This window comes from Solenopsis invicta, chromosome 15, assembly GCF_016802725.1.
Source record: "Solenopsis invicta isolate M01_SB chromosome 15, UNIL_Sinv_3.0, whole genome shotgun sequence".
NCBI classification, from domain to species: Eukaryota; Metazoa; Arthropoda; class Insecta; order Hymenoptera; family Formicidae; genus Solenopsis; species Solenopsis invicta.
The window spans coordinates 6,712,823-6,730,741 of NC_052678.1; the positions used below are offsets into that span (position 1 = coordinate 6,712,823).

A 17,919-nucleotide genomic window follows, 5' to 3' on the forward strand; every position below is an offset into this window, starting at 1 on the left:
ACGAAAATCATTACACTTCGTTAATGAACATAGATCTTTTCCAGGAGATATAGCTCGCGAGCCACGCATTACCGACAATTAACACGACAGTGAAATATAACTCGCTCTTCCTTTTCGAACGGTCAATAAAATTCCATTATTTCTTTTCATTGCAAAACGTAATTCGGGAATATTAACAAATAAATTGAAACGAATGAATTCTTAAAAATTAAGTTAAAGATCAACTATTTTCAATAGATTAAATCGTTAATAAATAATTTATTTGAAACAACAAAGCTCGGAAGCGACCCCATTTCCTTATGAAAAGTGCTCCCGTATTCTTGATTCAAATTTCTAATTCCGTAATACCTTGTATGCAAATAATTAGCGTTACTTTCAAATTTATTTGGCATAGGTCGTGATAGGTGAAGCGGACGCGGTGCCAAATCATAGGTCAATGAATATAAAGCCAAGCTAAGTGGCGAGAAAATTACGAAAGGTCGTAAAATTTCGTAACGACAATTACTCATCGAAATTTCAGGTGTTCTTCGTGTTACGCAAGAAAGACAGTCAGGTGACATTCCTGCATTTGTATCACCATTCTCTAACGCCTCTCGAGACGTGGATCTGCGTGAAATTTATCGCGGGTGGCCATGGCACCCTGGGCAATCTTATAAACAACGCGGTGCACGTGGTCATGTATGCGTATTATATGTTAGCAGCCATGGGCCCAGAAGTTCAGAAATACTTATGGTGGAAGAAGCACCTAACTACCGTACAAATGGTAAGTAGTCAATCGAGCCGCTTCTTTATTTAAACTTCCTATTAACGAGTCACTTCGTTTCAAGAGCCTTGAATTAAGAATTGAGAAAAAATAAAATTAAAACAAACGACGATGTATTCTCTCTCTTTTTTTTAAACGGTGCACTTAAATCAAATTCAGGAAAAAGAGTCTCTCAAGCTAACACAAATCACCATGTCTGGTTTCGACAGCTTGAAATTTAAGAATTAAGGAAATTTAAAACGAACGACAATATCTGTAATTTTTAAATGGTGCATTTAGATAAAAAAAAAAAAAAAAAAAAAAAAAAAAAACATATTTACTGGTATCTTTTATACGTGATTATACAATTTTAAGCATGATTGAACGTGGAAGATCATGGAGATAGAAATCTGCCCTGTTACAATTAGATAGATCAATTTAAGAATGGATTATACGTTGACGTAAAGGAATCTGGAAAAAATTACTGTCTTTTAGAAAAGGGGAATTCTTCTCTCGTTACGCAGCATATAATTTAAGCCGGTACACAATGTTTGCGGCATATACCGTCGGTACGTATACGTGTCGATTGTGTATGTACGCAATAATACCGGACACGGAAAACTCCAGGCGAGTGTAACGCAAAAATGCAACACGTGACCCAATGTTCCGAATCGCGAGCGTGCGGTAGTAGTATTTTTCCGCGCACGGATCTAAACCGATTCGTGATACCTTCTTCTTGCACAACGCGTCGGGTTTCGCGTCGAGCCGATAATAACCCGCGTCGTTGAAAGTGAATGGACAGGCACTACTGACCCACTGAGAGTGCGTTTTAAAGATTTAAAGGGTGCACATCGGCAATACATGAAATATGCTAATCGATCATTGAGGTATAGTGTGTTTGCCTTCCACCTACGAATCTACTTTCCGACGCAATGTATGCCTTCGTTCCAACAACAGGCTTTTCAGATGAAAATCAAGCACAGAGTACCAATTACGATGACGCAAATGAATTTTTATTGTAATTCGAGAACGGGATATATTTAAAGGAAACGCGCGATAGAGAATTTCAATGATTAAAACTAGAGCCCCCTCCCACTAAAGTCTACGATACGTAAGAGGGTTCTTTAAAAAGTTCTACATAGATAAATACATAAATAACTGGAAAAAAATTATTTGCATGATTTTGTTGCACTACACTGAGAGAGAAAAAATTACTAAAAAAAGTTTTAACACATATTTATTTGAATACTTGCAATGACACAATTTATTAAATGTAAATAGATATTTGTTTAATACAAGAATCACTAATGTAATTTAATTATTCTTTTTCTATTAAATAAATATTTACATTTAATAAATTATATCAATTACATTTAATAAATTATTGCAAGTATTCAAATAAATTTTTTTTCTCAGTGTAGCTGTTATGTCATTGGAGAAAATTATGCGAGTATATTTTGAATTATTTTACATATTGATTAATCATTGACACATAATTTGATTTGTGTCTGAAGCTCCAAAAAGGAGTGTCGAATCTTAGATCTAAGCCTTCATCCCTTCCCTCTTTTTTTTATTTTCACGCGATTCCAAGTGACTGCGTCTCCTCCCCCTCTTCTTTTTTTTGTGCAAAAATTTTCAGACGATAGCATAACTTTTTTTTACAAGATATTTGATAACAGCACGATTTTCTAACTTTTTCATTTTTTAAAGATATTGAACAAACATTTGCTCTCCCTGTCGCAAAAACTAAACGACACACTCGGAATAAACTAAAATTTCACCGATGATATTATAAATGATGGCAAGAAATCATGTACAAATAATTTTTGTCTCTTCTGTGTTATCTATGTATTCGTTTGCAAAACTTTTTCACCATCCCTCGTACTTCGTCGCCGGCTTTCCCTGTGTGCCGCTTTACGAGTTGCATTCTAAGAGCCAAAACAGGATTTTGCCGCGGATTTCTCGCAACGATCATCATAGAGACGTTAAATCAATCGTACGCTTTGAATTAATGGGGAAAACTGTAATGATTGCTGCCTCAAACTTCGTAACTCACGAAGTAGTATGCATGAAACTTATAACGAAACACATTGCGTAGGCTTGTTAAAACAAATTACGCGAGGATACGTTTCACATTTATAGCTTCTTAATGTTGTGCCTTTACACATGGAAAAAGAATAAGATTGCCAAAATTGTTTTATTATTCTATTGAAATAAATAAGGAAAAAAATATTTCTCTGTCAATTACATTATTTGAAACATTTAGAGCAGGGTTTTCCAAACTTATGTGGATCGCGATTCATTTTTTTTAACGGCAAATATATAAGACTCATTCAATTTTAGGGATTATGAAAAAGCGGGGGGAGGGGGAAAAGTAAATTATTATTTATACCACTTTAGTCCTACTTTTTAAATTTTTTATCGAATATACTTTTATAAATCTATTTCTCAAAATAAAATACAAAGGTGTAAAAAAAGAAAAGGAGAGGAAAAGACAGACAGAGAGAGAGAGAGAGAGAGAGAGAGAGGAAAATAAAGAATGCATTTATTTTCTGTTTCTATTGATATCTTTGATTACATTGAAGCAAATCATTTTTATGTACAAGAAGTTTAATAATCATAATTCATTCAAAACTTGATTTTTCCATTTCTACCACAGCTGAAAATATTTCGCAATCGAAAAGTCGGCTCGTTACCTAATGAATCATAATCCTCACGTTGGGAATCCCTGATTTAAAATATCTTAGATCTCCACGTTCATTTAAATAGATTTTCAAACATTTAGAAAATTTATTTAAGTACAAGTTTATACGTATATATTATAAATAATATATATTATAAATCAATTTCTAGTTAAAACTTATTTTCTCCAATTAAATGTGTTAAAACGTCTCACAATATATTATTCAATTAATAGAATTCTTCGTTATAGCGTCAAAATGAAATGTTTCGCAAAATGCAAGGTAAAGGGTTAATACGCATAAATAAATGACCAAAAACGAACTGAAGTTACAATAACGGCGGAAAACATTTTGCAAGGCATCCTCGCGCAGCAAAAAAATGGGAACTCGTTCTCCTCGTCGTTCGGCGAAATGCCGAACGCCGGTACCTACTAATTAGAATACCGCTAAAATCGACTACGTCACCTCGCTGAAAAGAGAGCACGTTCGAAAAACTGGCGGCGCGGTCTCGGCCCGGATACGCGAATTGCGCGAACGAACTCACGGTGATCGCTCGCGGATTCTGGGCCATCGGCCGTTGGTGTTCGTTAGATCGGTCAATCTCGGTCTCTACCTAGGCAAAATTTCACGCCAAGCGCACGTAGGTAGGGGTGAGGGAAAGTGAAAAGTACAACGCGCGTTAGGCAATTCGACTCGACTAGACCTCGCTTTAGCCGGCCGCCGAACTCGGCCAACCACGTTGGCAATGGCGCAACAATTTGGCATTCCGATATGCCATACGGCACTTGGGTACCACTACCATCGCCATCATCGCGACCACTATCACCACCACCGTCATCATCATCACCGCGAATCGCCGCCGCCGCCGCCGCCGGCGTTGTCGTTGTCATCGTCATCGTCGTTGTTCTCGACACCGCCGCCACCACCATCACCACCACCACCACCACCACCGCGACTGCGACCGCTGTCGCTGCCATCATCGTCGTTGTATCGTCGTCGTCGTCGTCGTCGTCGTCATCGCGAGCTACCGCGAACCGGCCGCATACCTACGAAGCCTCACCTATATGCCTCAACCTATCCCAGTTTATCTCGCAAGACCATCGATTTGCTACATGCCGGCGCACATGTCCGGCCAAGGTACAGGTGTATGCACCAACGAACTCACTTTGCGTCCGCTCGTGACGCATTCTCTCGAGGGGTCCCGCTCGTCGCAAGACGATAGATAGGGATATATAGCGGTATTCAGAAAAAAAAGTTTCTTCGATGACGAAAGCGCTTTGAATCCAATGAGAGATTTGTAGATACGCGGTCATTTAATCTTTCAACGTATCGCGATTGCTACATCAACTACTGCGTGCGCAGGGAGATTTTAAAAGATATATCTGATTGTTTAAATGAGTAACGATCGAAAATTCATGGTTTTGCTTGAAAATTAATATCGCGGAACGAAATGAAACGATAGGTTCGCAAAGAGTTAGGGAACGCGATAGTCTGGTCACTTTTGTTTAAAATTCTCATGGTCATTTCTACCAATGTACACGTTTATTTTGATTCGATTTAATTTATCTCTTTATCTTTTCTTAATTCTTACACAGAGAGAGACAAAGAGTAAGTTAAACTGCAGTTTAAAGAAAAGAAGGTTAGTTACAACAGCAAAAATCTGTACATCGCAGTCGTATACAGCTAAAAATTTTGCTACAACACGGATTCCTGCTGTTGCAACTAATTGTAACTAATCTTTTTTTTTTGTCCGCGACGTTAATCTACGTGGTGGAAATAGACATTAAACTAATCAAATTTGTTCCGTGAAAGATTGATGATTGGATTACACTAATACGATTTACCTGGCGAATCAAGATATTTGACATTTAAATAAACGAGAATAAAAAGGAGTAAAGTTCTACTAATTATCCAATCCGGAAAATTCCATGTACTCGCTGCAATACGTCAATCACGAAACTAGACGTGATACATTGTAATAATCGTTTCAACGATTTCACATGATATATTGTAATAACCATTTCAACGATTTCACGCTTAAATAGGATTTAATTAGATATTGGATAATTATGACAGATTCTTTTTCCGTTCATTCGATAAATTTAATAAGTTCTTTGACATTGAAAAGTAAGCGGCTTTTTTTCAAATGATTCAAGTTGAAAGATTCTAATTCTAAACTCATTAATAAATATGCAAATTAGCACGTCGAAATAATTTCATCTCGCCTCGCGCTCATCTGACATCACGCGTTTCAATTACTTCATTCGAGCCAGTTTGCCTTAATTAAGTACATTTATTTAATAATGTCTCGTAAGAACGTGGAACAATCTCTCGAAGATATTGCGTTCATATGCGGAACACAACCATTCGCTCGCAGATCTCGTTTTATGTGCCGCGAAACAGGATTGCGGTAGGATTAGGCGCGATGCTGAAAGAATCAATAACAAAGTAGTGCAAGTTTTTGCCGATGAATTCACGATGAATTTAACTGTCGTGCGCGCCGGAAACTCCGGCCATCGCACGCCTAGCCGCTCCTTCCACAAGTCGGTCAACGATGTTTGACATTTATGTGACGACTCACCCCATTGACTAAGAAACTCTTTTTCTTTCGCACATTATGCCAATCTTCGAAGACAATTTAGGGGACGGGAGAGATACCAGTTGTAAAGTAAATCTTACACAAAAGTTATGTACGAGAACAGCATTCGCACGCTACCAATATTGTCTCATTCACTGGACTGGCTTCTCGTTGTACGTTAAGAGAGAACGATATGCGCTGCGTATATTAGATATACGGACAGTTATTGCTACATACTGCATTGCGTTCTTTCTTCGAATCGCTTAATGAATTCGGTTGCAATACAGAGTTGATCGAGTCAACCGAGTAATACGCAACGCACGGCTGTGCAGGAATCGAGAAAAACATAAAGCGCGCAACGCAAAATACGATGAAATCCGCTGTTATAAACATTATTTAGAAAAGAAGCACAAAAATTAAACTAATAATAAATATAAATTATAAGATTCAGATCAATCGTTATTATATAAAAGTTTTACGTAAATTACGAGATTTATATGTCTGAATGCTGATTTCTCGTACTTCCCGATTTATTCCTTTCTTTTTTTTTTAACTGTCGATAGTTTTACTCACCACTTATAGACTCTAGTGTCCGACTGTATTGCTAAATTTGCTGAATTGTTGAATCGACTTTTGCAGGTGCAATTCTTCCTGGTGTTCGTGCATAGCGCGCAGGCCCTCATCTTCGATTGCGGCTATCCGAAACTGATTGCGGCCCTCCTCCTACTTCACGCGACGATCTTCTTCACGCTCTTCTCCGACTTTTACAGGTCCGCTTACCGTAAAGGAAAGTCTGTGAAGGAACTCAAGGCTGAATAAAACACACGAGGGAACATACGAAAGGGAAAATCTTCGTTCTAACGATGAACGAAACACGCAATACGCACGCACACACACATGTCGCGTCGAAATGTGGCTCCTTTCTACACCGGTGAACTTTTACGCTTGTTAATGTATCAACAGATGAGGAACTCATTGAGCAACATATTCTCGAAAATGTCAATTGTCAGCGAAAGAAGTTAATATTTAAACGCGTGTTCTGGAGAATATCGAAATACTTGAAAATGACGGAATTTCCTGGTAAAAATTTTCGATAGAAAACTATTCACATTAGTGAATTCACGAACCAAATTCCATATTCAAAACGATAGGATTTTTTCTATCGGGAATTTTTATCGGAGTCATTGAAAGGTTGACGAAAAAAAAAAAAAAAAAAAAAAATAACTACGGCGTCAAGCAAAATTGTGCCGACAATAATTTCTAAATCTTATATATAAATAAATAATTATAAAGAATTTCAAATATAGAGTAGGGGAAAATTTCATAGCAAAAAAAAATGATAAATGAAAAGAAGGGTCAGTCGGTTAACAGGTTAATGCCATTGTACTTGTTATTTATATTTTTTTTTTATCTTGGCGAGGCGATACAACAAAAAGTCTGCGATGACATAAAAAGAACTGTTCACTACAATGAGAAATTCTCTTTATGTCAGGCGGCGATCAATATGTGTCGATCGCTTTTGCAGTGATAAATTGGACTCTCCGATTCATGAATGTCGTGTTGAAACGTCTCCCGATAAGCGATCGAGGGCAAACAATTTTCACTGGTGCGGAGCATACTTCCGTAAGGAAGAGGATACTTTTGTCATACCCGGGTGTGTACCTTCCGCAGGATATCTCAGTCTCGCGCGTGCAATTAGATCTAACTTCGAACTTAAATGTCATCTCTATTATATTTTAATCGGTCTCCATCGCTCAATTAAGATTGTTTTTAAGTGCCAAGAAACGTCACGAGGAGAATAAGTTATGTAAAATAAATGGTAAAGTCTATAACTTTCTCTTTTTTGAGAATATAAAGTCTGAAACTGTGAGATTGCAATAAGCATCAAGAGGAGAACGTGCAAAGACGAAACGAAGCAATAATTAAAAATGTATACGACTTGTAAATTAAATTGGTGACACAGTTACAAAAATATTCTGCCATATTAGACTAATCGATCTTGACATTATTATATTTTTGCATAATCAATCTATTAAATTAAAATATCAATCTATAAATTTTGAAGATCTTTTTACATGCGCATGATATTGCACATGGAGAAAAAATACTGTTGAATCAACGTTATCAGTCTAACTGGAAATATTTTGTTAATTCAATAACAATATTAATGAAACGAAAAAGAGTAAAAGTAAAGACAATAACAAACATAGCTGAATGAATAAAATTTGTTGAAACAACTACATAAAATTAGTTGAAACAACTACATATATTAATGACAGCCCGTCATTTGACGTTTAATTGAATCAAACTACGTTTTAATTGAATCAAACTACGTTTTGCGTTCATATTACAACATTTTTTTCTGAGTGTATAATTTCTAAATAAGCCATGCTGCATGAAAAGAACAATTTTACTGAATCTAAAAATTTAGCTAGATACAGATCAGAAAATAATTTTAAATTGAGCCATCAAAATAATTATGTAAGACATCCAAGCATGATAATGTTGCTGCAAACAGTTTTAACATTCTAACAACCAAATTAAATATCCTATTTAATTTTTTTAATGGTTCACCATAATTATTTTCAGATCTATATTTCAGTAAAATTGTTCTTTCCATGTGGAAAGTCAGTTAATTAATATAAAATAAAGAAAAACATATCTGATGAGCTAATCTTTGCATTGCACTTAAAGTAAGCAAGAAGCGTTAATATAACTTTTCGATTCGCGAAATGAATCGGGAAACCTATGTAAAACTCGCCAATGCTGAGGAGACTCTCGGATATGCCGCATTGCGGTACGAATTGCGACAGGCAATCCTAATTTATATGTCGAGAGACAGCTAGAAATATGCAAACAAATTCACATATCCATATTAATGTTACGAATACCCATACAAATGCGTGATACAAATCCTGTCTTCCCGAAAAATCTTTACGACTTACTGGAGAGTTACTACGAACGAATGAAGCTTACAACAGATTGAAATCATACGAGTATACTCAAATCTTAAATTATTGTAATATATCATATTCTATTGCTTCGATTCGTCTTGTCGAACTCACCATTCTGTGAGGCACAGAGAGGCGGTATATATATATATATATATATATATATATATATATATATATATATATATATAGAAGTATACGAAATTGTTTGATTCAATGAAGAGAATTATTCCGCGAGACCACGCTGATGTTTCACCACTTATTCTACTTCCACGGGATTACATAGCGAGACGCGAGATGACGAATGTCGCGAGGAGGCGATAGAACCAGCGCGGACGCGCGGTCCGACGCCGTCGGAGAGGACCCGCGGAGTTGCACGGTTGCACGTCCGCGCGGCGCTTCCCGTTTTATCGATTCCCACGATGAAGCTGCGCAGCCACGAGGAGCGCACGAAGCGATACTGCGAACGCCGCGAACAATGCCGGGCGTCGCGTCGGGCTGAGGGGCAGTCGCGACAAGACTCTCGAGGTTTAACAATTGTACGATATAAGGTGATAAGTTATTAAGTCTCTCTCGACGCGAGACAATAATCCTAAGGTTATAAATCTCGCGTACGCCAGTCGCGCGTGCACCGTCTTGTACATATTGTATCTCCCATTTTGTAACAATGAATAAAATATTAATTAAACGACAAATTATTTCAAGAATCTACCCCTGTGAATTAATTATCTATGTGACGAAAAAAAAGATTGTTAACGAAATGTGATTTGACATAAAAATATTTCATGCACTTTGTTTCTAAAATTCATAAAAAAAATCTGCTTCTCTATAAAAATTATTAAAATTATATTTCAAATAGAATATAAAGTATCTCATATTTATCTAAATATTTTTCAAAACAAAGTTCGAAATAATTTTCAGTTTTAATCTTGTGAATTTTATATCGATTTTAATGTAAATTGTCAAAGACTTATTACTGTGTTTGTCTATCATTTCATAAAGTAAAAAATTTATTGTTAAATACATTTTATTGATATAGTTTATGTACAGTAGCGGAACACAATTTCACCTTTACATATGTGCAGCCTAAGTTACCGACGACGATAAGCACAATTTATCGAAATTCTATAGACCTTCACGCTGTTGCAGCTTGCTGCATCTTTTGCCGTATCCTCTTTTCTCTCTCGAGAAGACGACGTTCCCTTTCATATTCCTTCATTCTCATAGTGTAACTGTAACAAATACAATATTTTTGGCAACATATCTCGAAAATTTGTAATAACGTAGACATAAACAGCATCAAATACTTACTCTTCAACATAACACGCGTTATATTCGTGTCTTTCATGCGCGCACTTCAACATGAATGGGTAATGGCGTCTTTTACATTCATCCAAATCCATATATTTGTGGGCACAATAATCGCGTTTGTCAACAGGGATTTTATAAGCCTTCATATCTTCCTCCGACAAAGGCATTTCTGTAAATTCGGAATAGAATTTGGCATACCTAATATCCCCTAATATCTAATTAAATTTAATAAAGTTTTTGAATTATAAACACTGTGGCTGACCACATGTAACTTTATGTAAACGATACTCAAAACACAATACATTCTCATTTTCCAAATTATGTCTTATAATAAAATAACAAAATGTCATACTATAAAAGACAATCGAACAAAATTGTTTTACAATTACACCTTAAATTAACTTGAATGCTAATTAGCCACATAAAAAGACAATGTTTTAATTTCTCACAGATAAATCATTCAAAAATTGAACGTATATTCAAACAAGGCTTTTCGTGGCAAAGTTACCATTAACATTTTTATATACTTTTCACGTATCCAGTGAACAAAATATTAGTATTGTACTAACAGTTTGCCAGCATATTCAAGCAGAATATTATAGCAGATAGGCATTAAGTGCATCTGCTATTCTATCGATATAATCTGACAGTAGATTGTCAATGGATTCTGCTCAGTTTCTACAATCAATTTGCCATCATAATGCTCATTTGCTACAACAGTGAATAAATCAAAAACTATCATCTTTTACTTGGCTGCAAAAAAGTTCTGTATACTAAATATAGAGCTAAAAATTCAATATACTAAATATAGAGCTAATACTTGTGTATTTCTCTACAATTAGTAGACCCATTTGCATCAATGTAACTTAAACTTGGTTTAACTTACTTGCTATCTTTTTTTAATTTTTAGAACTTAATTCTTAAAAGAAAGATAGTAGGTTAAACCGAAATTAAAAGTTAAGCTTCATATTGATGCAAAGGTCCTAAATCGCTATCATAATTACATTTAAAAGTGATATTACAAAATTTTAATGATTCAAAACAATAAAATTGGAAAATTTTGTTTTCGAGTTATGTCATGATGTAGCAAATGAAATATTTTGGTAAAATCCTGTCAGCATTCTGCCAAAAAAAATGTATAGCAAATTCTTTGTAAAATCTATTTTCGACAGATATAACATCGTCAAGATATTCAATTGTGGTAGATTTGAAACAGATCATAATAATATATTTAATTAAATGGTCAGTAAAATCGTTATAATTATGTTATCCGATCTCGACAGAAACATCCATCGAAACCAGATGACAAGTGACAACAAAATTTCAGTATTGCACACGTCCCACATCCAAACGATTGAAAATACACATTCGATTGATAACACAAGACGTTGCGCGATGAAAACGTAAATGAGGTTAGAATATACTTACCTCTGATCTTTCGACCGTTCGGAAATCCGAACAACGGGTCGAACGTCGGTTTACCGTCGGGCACGGGCATCGTGTCGGGATGCGTTATATATGTAGCGACCCAATTACCCATTATTATCCTTAATTTTATCCAGCGGAGCGAGCAATCGAGAGAAAATCGTAAGGGCACTATCGTGTCGCGCTGACATCTACTCATCTACTGCTGCTTCAACTTACGTAATGTATATCGCACACACAACGCCAAATTGCACCGATCGACCACTTTGAGCAATTATTTATTATATGGATTATTAAATCAGATAATTTAGAAATTATACGTCAAAGTGTCAACTATTCCAAAATTATTAACCACAAGCTAAAAAATCACAAATTGAATCTTACAAACATACAAATATACATTCATACATTTTATATTTATTCAAGCTCGTTTGTATTAACGTAGCTTGAAACTAAAACGGTAAACCAAGCTTAAAGTGAAGCTACATTGGTACAAATGAGCTTTACTCAAAGTTCGCAACCTTTACTTGTAAATCTGCAAATTCATTAGTAGAGTGCGGCTACGCAGGAAAGATTAAGCGATAACAAGATGAATTGCTTGAAGAAACTTTATTGTTCTTGCTGAAATAAACACATTGGTATATTAAAATAAAGTTCAATGTAATAGTGAGGAGTAATTAGGGAAATCGCTTCAAGGCTAATCTCGATATTTTATTTGTACAAAAAAGTAGTATCCATATTATTTTAAAGACAGTAATAGAACTGTGTGTGTAGTATACAACTTTCTTATCAGCATCATACATGCTATTATTACACCCTATTCCATCACGGTGCATACTTACAAAAGGAAGTTTGTTTTTTTTGCAAAGTTAAATTATAATTTAATCATCATCCTCTTCCATAGGTTCCGCAGCTCCACCTGGAATATAACAAAATACAATATTATATAACAAAATTGATAATTATTCTCATTTTGTCCGCAAATGCATCCAACCTATTTAAGAAATACTGTAAAGTAAATGCTTCAGTAATTGGATATGTAACGAGCCAATATTGCTGAATTTTTGTTCTAATCTAATCTAATTGTACAATTAACTAAAATATAAAATATAAAACGTTATTATTTACAAAAATATAAAAACATTTCAACTTCGAAAATAACAAAAACTTAAAACATCTGAACAAATCAATATTTGGATAATCTAAAATGCTTGTTTTCAATATCCTAAATATTTGTTAACGTATTATTTAAAAAGTAAATTATATTTTCAAATACATGTTTCTTAAAAAAGAGTTTTAAAATAATATCAAAATATAAACTCTAATCCAGTTTTGTTGCAAATTAATTTTTTTAACGTTAATTTTTCATCTAAAATCTAGAGATTGTTAAAATTAATAGCAATTTTTTTTATGTAGGCGTCCACGTATAGACCTGTTCAAACACTATTTATCTTACATATATAATAAACAAATAGCTTAGCTCATGACTTAAAAGCTCATGTACCATTTTGAAATCTTTCCTCGCCGGGTATGTGACCAGCCTGTAGCAATTTACTGAGCCTTTGCACCTCCTCCAAGGAAGATGCATTCGTAATAGCCTCTCGAATTTTGTTACGTTCCTCGGGAGTGGTCAAAGGCTTGTCCGCAGCTGTACCCGCCGCTTGCGCCTTCACCTTTTTAGCTATCTCGCGTGCCATCTCCGTGCCACGCTTACTTCTGAAGTATTCCGTCGCCGCCTCACGTTCCGCCTGCTTAATTTTTCGAAAATCAAGTAATCTGAGTTGAGGAAATCTGTAGACAATGTACTGTCTGTACTGTGGCTTGGCGGACACTGGATTCTGCAGCAGACACAAATTTGTAAGATTCTTCAGTGGTATCAGAGGTTCCAGGTCACTCAGTTCTTGTATCATATTGCCAGTCAACATCAGAGTGTGCAAATTCGGTATGGAATGTTCCAGTCCTTCACCAATTCTGACGATGCGATTGTTATTGAAGAACAGGGTCTTTATCCTTTTCAAAAGTGGAAAACCGTCCAATTTACGTATGTCGTTATCGGAGAAGTCTATCGTGTCGAACTGATCCTACATAAAAAGTAATCTAATGTAATAATCGACTCTATTTCGGGCTTTGCACTAAATACGCAATGTAAAAATACAGATTGTTGTTTCTCCTAGTGAAGTGTATACCTACCAAGGTCGCGCCCAAGTTCTCGATAGTGGGTATCTTATATCCTGTAACATACCAGCATAAATAAACACAGTGGAGCGAAAGCGATACACGAAATGACAATAGAAAATTTCACGCATGATTCCTCACCTCGAAGATCCAATTCGCGATCCCGCACAGGATTGATGTACTGCATCGACTGCTCTATGAGTTCCGGCGTTAGCTTTACCATTGTCAGCGAATTATTAGTTGAATTTCTATCGGTTTTATAACAACCTTCTTTCAAACGCTCGGAACACTGTGACCGAATTTATTTACAAGTGTTTACTAAGCGCTCGCACCACGCACATCTAGCACCTAGCGTGCGCCGCAAAAACGAGGTTAAAAACAGTTAAAAAGAACAGAAGAAACTGGCGCCGCCAATAATCAGAGTGAGGAAACTCTTCGAAACTGTTGTCGATATAACAATAATCCTCCTTATCCATTGAATATAAACCGGGAAAAACGGATTGCTGCTATCGTAGTCTGCAAGGGCCACTTCAACCAACTTTGATTAACTTTAATCGATAGAGGAAAGTAGGTAAATTGCACGCACCTAAGGAAAATTTATCGCAGTGAAGTGATTTTTAAAGTTGAAATCGATACGAGTACAGAAATAGAAACTTTAAACATTTTTTTATCATTATGTATTGTCATATTGAACAATTTTTCATTTGGTAATGCTATATTCAGCAAAAAGAGGCAAGTGGATAAACGAAAAAATTTCTCGCGCCTTGGATAATTCTACGCGCGGTTAGATAAATGTACGCGGAAGAAAAATAGGATTATAGTTCATTCTTTTAGCTGCACTACACTATTATAGTGACACTATAGTTGGTCTCACGCCTTTCAAGATAAATGCGTAAAATTGTCCACGACGGACTTGAGTTAATAAAAAAACAATTACTTGATGACTATTTAATTAAATTTAATAAACAATAGCTCAAAGAAGGAAAAAAACGTACTTTTGTTAGATATAACAAGATTAAATGAATAAAGTAAAAATACGGACTTATTGCCTTATTTTTTAAACGCCGAAATCGCAACAAAAATCATGATTTTACTTTTTCTTATTTTTTCCATTAACTACGTTTTTTAATGATGTAACGTATGGTTATATATTAAAAAAATACCTTCAGCCTATCGACAAATATCGTCATGATATATTTATTCATCGGGAAGATTCCAAACCACAAAGCGTACAATTACCCAGTGCGTACAATAACCCTAATACTTTCTCCTAATTAATTCAATCTTGATAGAATTGCCAATATGGAAAGAAAAAAAGTTTATTATTAGATCAAAACGTAAAACTTTCTTCTTTTCTTTTTATAATGCAATTTGATCAATCATTTTACATTTAATATATTTTATAGTTTTTTACGTTCTAACATATAGCCACCAAACGAAAATAAATTCAAATTAAATAAAAATTACAATTTATTTTAATTTATCCGAGTTTGCGTTTTAGAGTTCCGGGAATTTTTTTTATTCAAATAAATTCAAATATTGAAATACAAACTGCGCTAATTTATCATTTTCTCAATCAGCAAACAATTAAATGTTTCATATCCCCATTATATTATTTTTAAATTTAAATGAATTAAAATATGCAATGAGCTATTTATCATGTTAAATTTAAATGTAATTATATTATCTTTTAATTTAAATATATTCAAAGAAACTAAAGCGCAAATTCAAAAATGTCAAAATAAATTCACTTCGATTTATTTTCGTTCGTTAAACAAATAATAGTAAAATCAGTTTTGAAAAAAATCGTATTAACCAATACAAAAGTACCTTATATAATTTTTTGTCTCTGTTTTCTTAAATAAAAAAATTAATAATTTGATATATATTAAGAAAATAATACAGTGATTGGTTATTCATTGATTAAATTAATCGGCGTTTAATTAAACGCCAATTATTTAATCAATGAATAATCTATCACTGTATTATTACGTTTAATTTAATATAAAATCGCTTAAAGAAACATTTTTAAATATAACTTGTTGAGTTTTCAATTTAATCTTTTCCTGTATATACACTACGTTACAACAAAAACGTTAATAATTCTCTATTCAGAAAAATAATAAAGAGTATCATATTAATGTATTGTTTAAATATGATTTTATCGACGCTTAATTTTACTGACGCAATGGTCTACAAGAAAATGTTCCATATTTAATTTGTTGTAGTACAATCTAATCCAGAACTCGGCAAAAAATGCACATTTTAATCAATTTTCAAATTAACTTCGCCTACCACTATTTCCTTTACCTTACCGCTTCGCGAGAGTCCACATGCTGATCGGTTCACAAAATTGTATAACGCACATTATATACGTTTCCAATAGATTTACACGTTGTCTATGAGATATTCTTAACGCGTTTTTTTTGTAATAGCATTAGCTAATAACAGCATTAGCCTATTCTGTTGATGATCTTTTAAGTAATTGAACATAAGCAAAATGAGAAGATCATTTAGTTTAACTTAGAGACTTTTTTTATAAACGATTGCGGGCAAAGACATTGCAATCAGCATATTCCACGTAGCGAGACGCCTAAAATGAGATAAAGAATTGTCGTTTAAAAAAAATTTTTTCATATTTTATAAATTTTTTTATAAAAATTGGTACCAGTTTTTTTAACTGCTTTAAGTAAAGTGTAGCGAAGCCGATCTAAAAATCGGTTAAAATGTGCATTTTTTGCCGAGCTCTGAATTTAATCTTTCTGCGACAAAACACAAATAATTAATAATTCCATATTAATAAAATCTTACAGGTGTGTATCAACTCACCAATTAAGTAAATCAGAATTTAATCGGTATTTTTATCTTATTTGAAATACTAGAATGCGTGACGCATTGTAAGAAAAAAACAATTATTCGCGCGTATGTGATATTCATGACAACAGCCAACTGTACATGACGGAAAACACCTATATGCATCCTTCTTTAATTAGCTTTTTTTCCAGACATGAAAATTTTCTTTCCTCAATCTGTTTTAATAAAAACAAGGGAACAAAAACGTCAATAGCTCTACTACTTGCGTTGCAATAATTCATAGTAATATGCGATGTTTAGTCGTGTAACATATGTTACTGCTGTAAGCTATAACGACTTTTTTCTTCCATCCGGAAAAACATAAAAAAATATTAAACAAAATTTGTATGACATGTTTGCATTATTTTTTGTTATTCTATTCAATATTAAAAAAAAAAAGAAAATAGTCAGATAGTAAAGTTTGCAGGCTACATAATTTTGTGTTCGTGATCTTGTTGATAACTGAATATTTTTCACGGTTTAACCGCTTCATTAGTTCTACAAAATTTGTTGCATTTAATCTGTGAGAGGGCAAATTCTTGAAATTTTTCTAAAGATTGGCTAACTATACTTGATTAATGTACCCAGAATTAATGTACACAAGTAAAAGGTATGTAAATAAAATCCGGTTCTTGCTTAAACGATTTAATAACTGAGTGTGACTAAGCGTTATAAATACTTTGCATTTTTTAAATATTTTATTTCAATGTGCAATCTTTAAACGTTGACGTTAATAAAAATGAAGTGTCATCAGTGAACTAAGAATAATTAATGTTTCTAAAAAATAGTGTGCCTTGTAAAGTTATAAAGATCGTTGTGGATTTATCGATAACGGCGATTATTGAGTGTCAATAGTATAATTACGTCAAATGATTTAAAAATAAATTTAACTGTACGAGAATTTCTACGAATGTATTACACGAAAAATATAGAAATTTTGAATTTATTACCAAAAGAGGTAATACAATTTTTAATCATTTTCTTAAAATATTTATTTAAAAAAAATAAATTTATCATTTATTCGTTCTTTTGATCCCGTAGACCTAATTAATGTCTTTTAATTAACATAAGTTAACATATATTAAATGGCTATAGACCTAGCGCCAAAAATGCTATGGAAAATTAGTAGCAAACGTAACATTTTGAGAAGTTATTTTAGTTTAATTATAAATCAATTTAGCAACATACTCTAAATTGTACTTC

General features: G+C 34.0%; 4 protein-coding genes across 5 annotated transcripts in view; 1 reads left to right on the forward strand and 3 right to left on the reverse strand.

The window, feature by feature from the left end:
• The window catches only part of LOC105207300 (elongation of very long chain fatty acids protein AAEL008004), a 65,595-nt gene extending 58,816 nt beyond the window's left edge, over positions 1-6,779 (reverse strand). The window contains exon 1 of the mRNA XM_026139222.2: positions 6,575-6,779. The gene's annotated coding sequence lies outside the window, so the exon portion shown is untranslated. The remainder of the gene's footprint in view (positions 1-6,574) is intronic.
• Positions 1-7,225, forward strand: part of LOC105207307 (elongation of very long chain fatty acids protein AAEL008004) — a 70,367-nt gene extending 63,142 nt beyond the window's left edge. For both annotated transcript variants that reach the window (XM_039458155.1, XM_011176738.3), the window contains exons 4-5: positions 521-763; positions 6,641-7,225. In XM_039458155.1, coding sequence (XP_039314089.1) covers positions 521-763; positions 6,641-6,820 — 423 coding nt within the window. In that variant the 3' untranslated portion in view covers positions 6,821-7,225. The remainder of the gene's footprint in view (positions 1-520; positions 764-6,640) is intronic.
• A 2,736-nt stretch (positions 7,226-9,961) lies between these two features.
• On the reverse strand, positions 9,962-11,933 carry LOC105207317 (NADH dehydrogenase [ubiquinone] 1 beta subcomplex subunit 7). Its single transcript, XM_011176748.3, has 3 exons — positions 11,692-11,933; positions 10,264-10,432; positions 9,962-10,184 (listed from the first exon to the last, which is right to left on the reverse strand). Exons 1-3 carry the CDS (start codon positions 11,885-11,887, stop codon positions 10,088-10,090), a joined length of 462 nt encoding a protein of 153 aa, XP_011175050.1. The 5' UTR covers positions 11,888-11,933; the 3' UTR covers positions 9,962-10,087.
• A 349-nt stretch (positions 11,934-12,282) lies between these two features.
• Positions 12,283-14,275, reverse strand: LOC105207325 (probable U2 small nuclear ribonucleoprotein A'). Its single transcript, XM_011176755.3, has 4 exons — positions 14,005-14,275; positions 13,879-13,919; positions 13,193-13,769; positions 12,283-12,607 (listed from the first exon to the last, which is right to left on the reverse strand). The coding sequence occupies exons 1-4, from the start codon at positions 14,084-14,086 to the stop codon at positions 12,570-12,572; spliced, it is 738 nt and encodes a 245-aa protein (XP_011175057.1). The 5' UTR covers positions 14,087-14,275; the 3' UTR covers positions 12,283-12,569.
• Between the last annotated feature and the right edge of the window lie 3,644 nt (positions 14,276-17,919).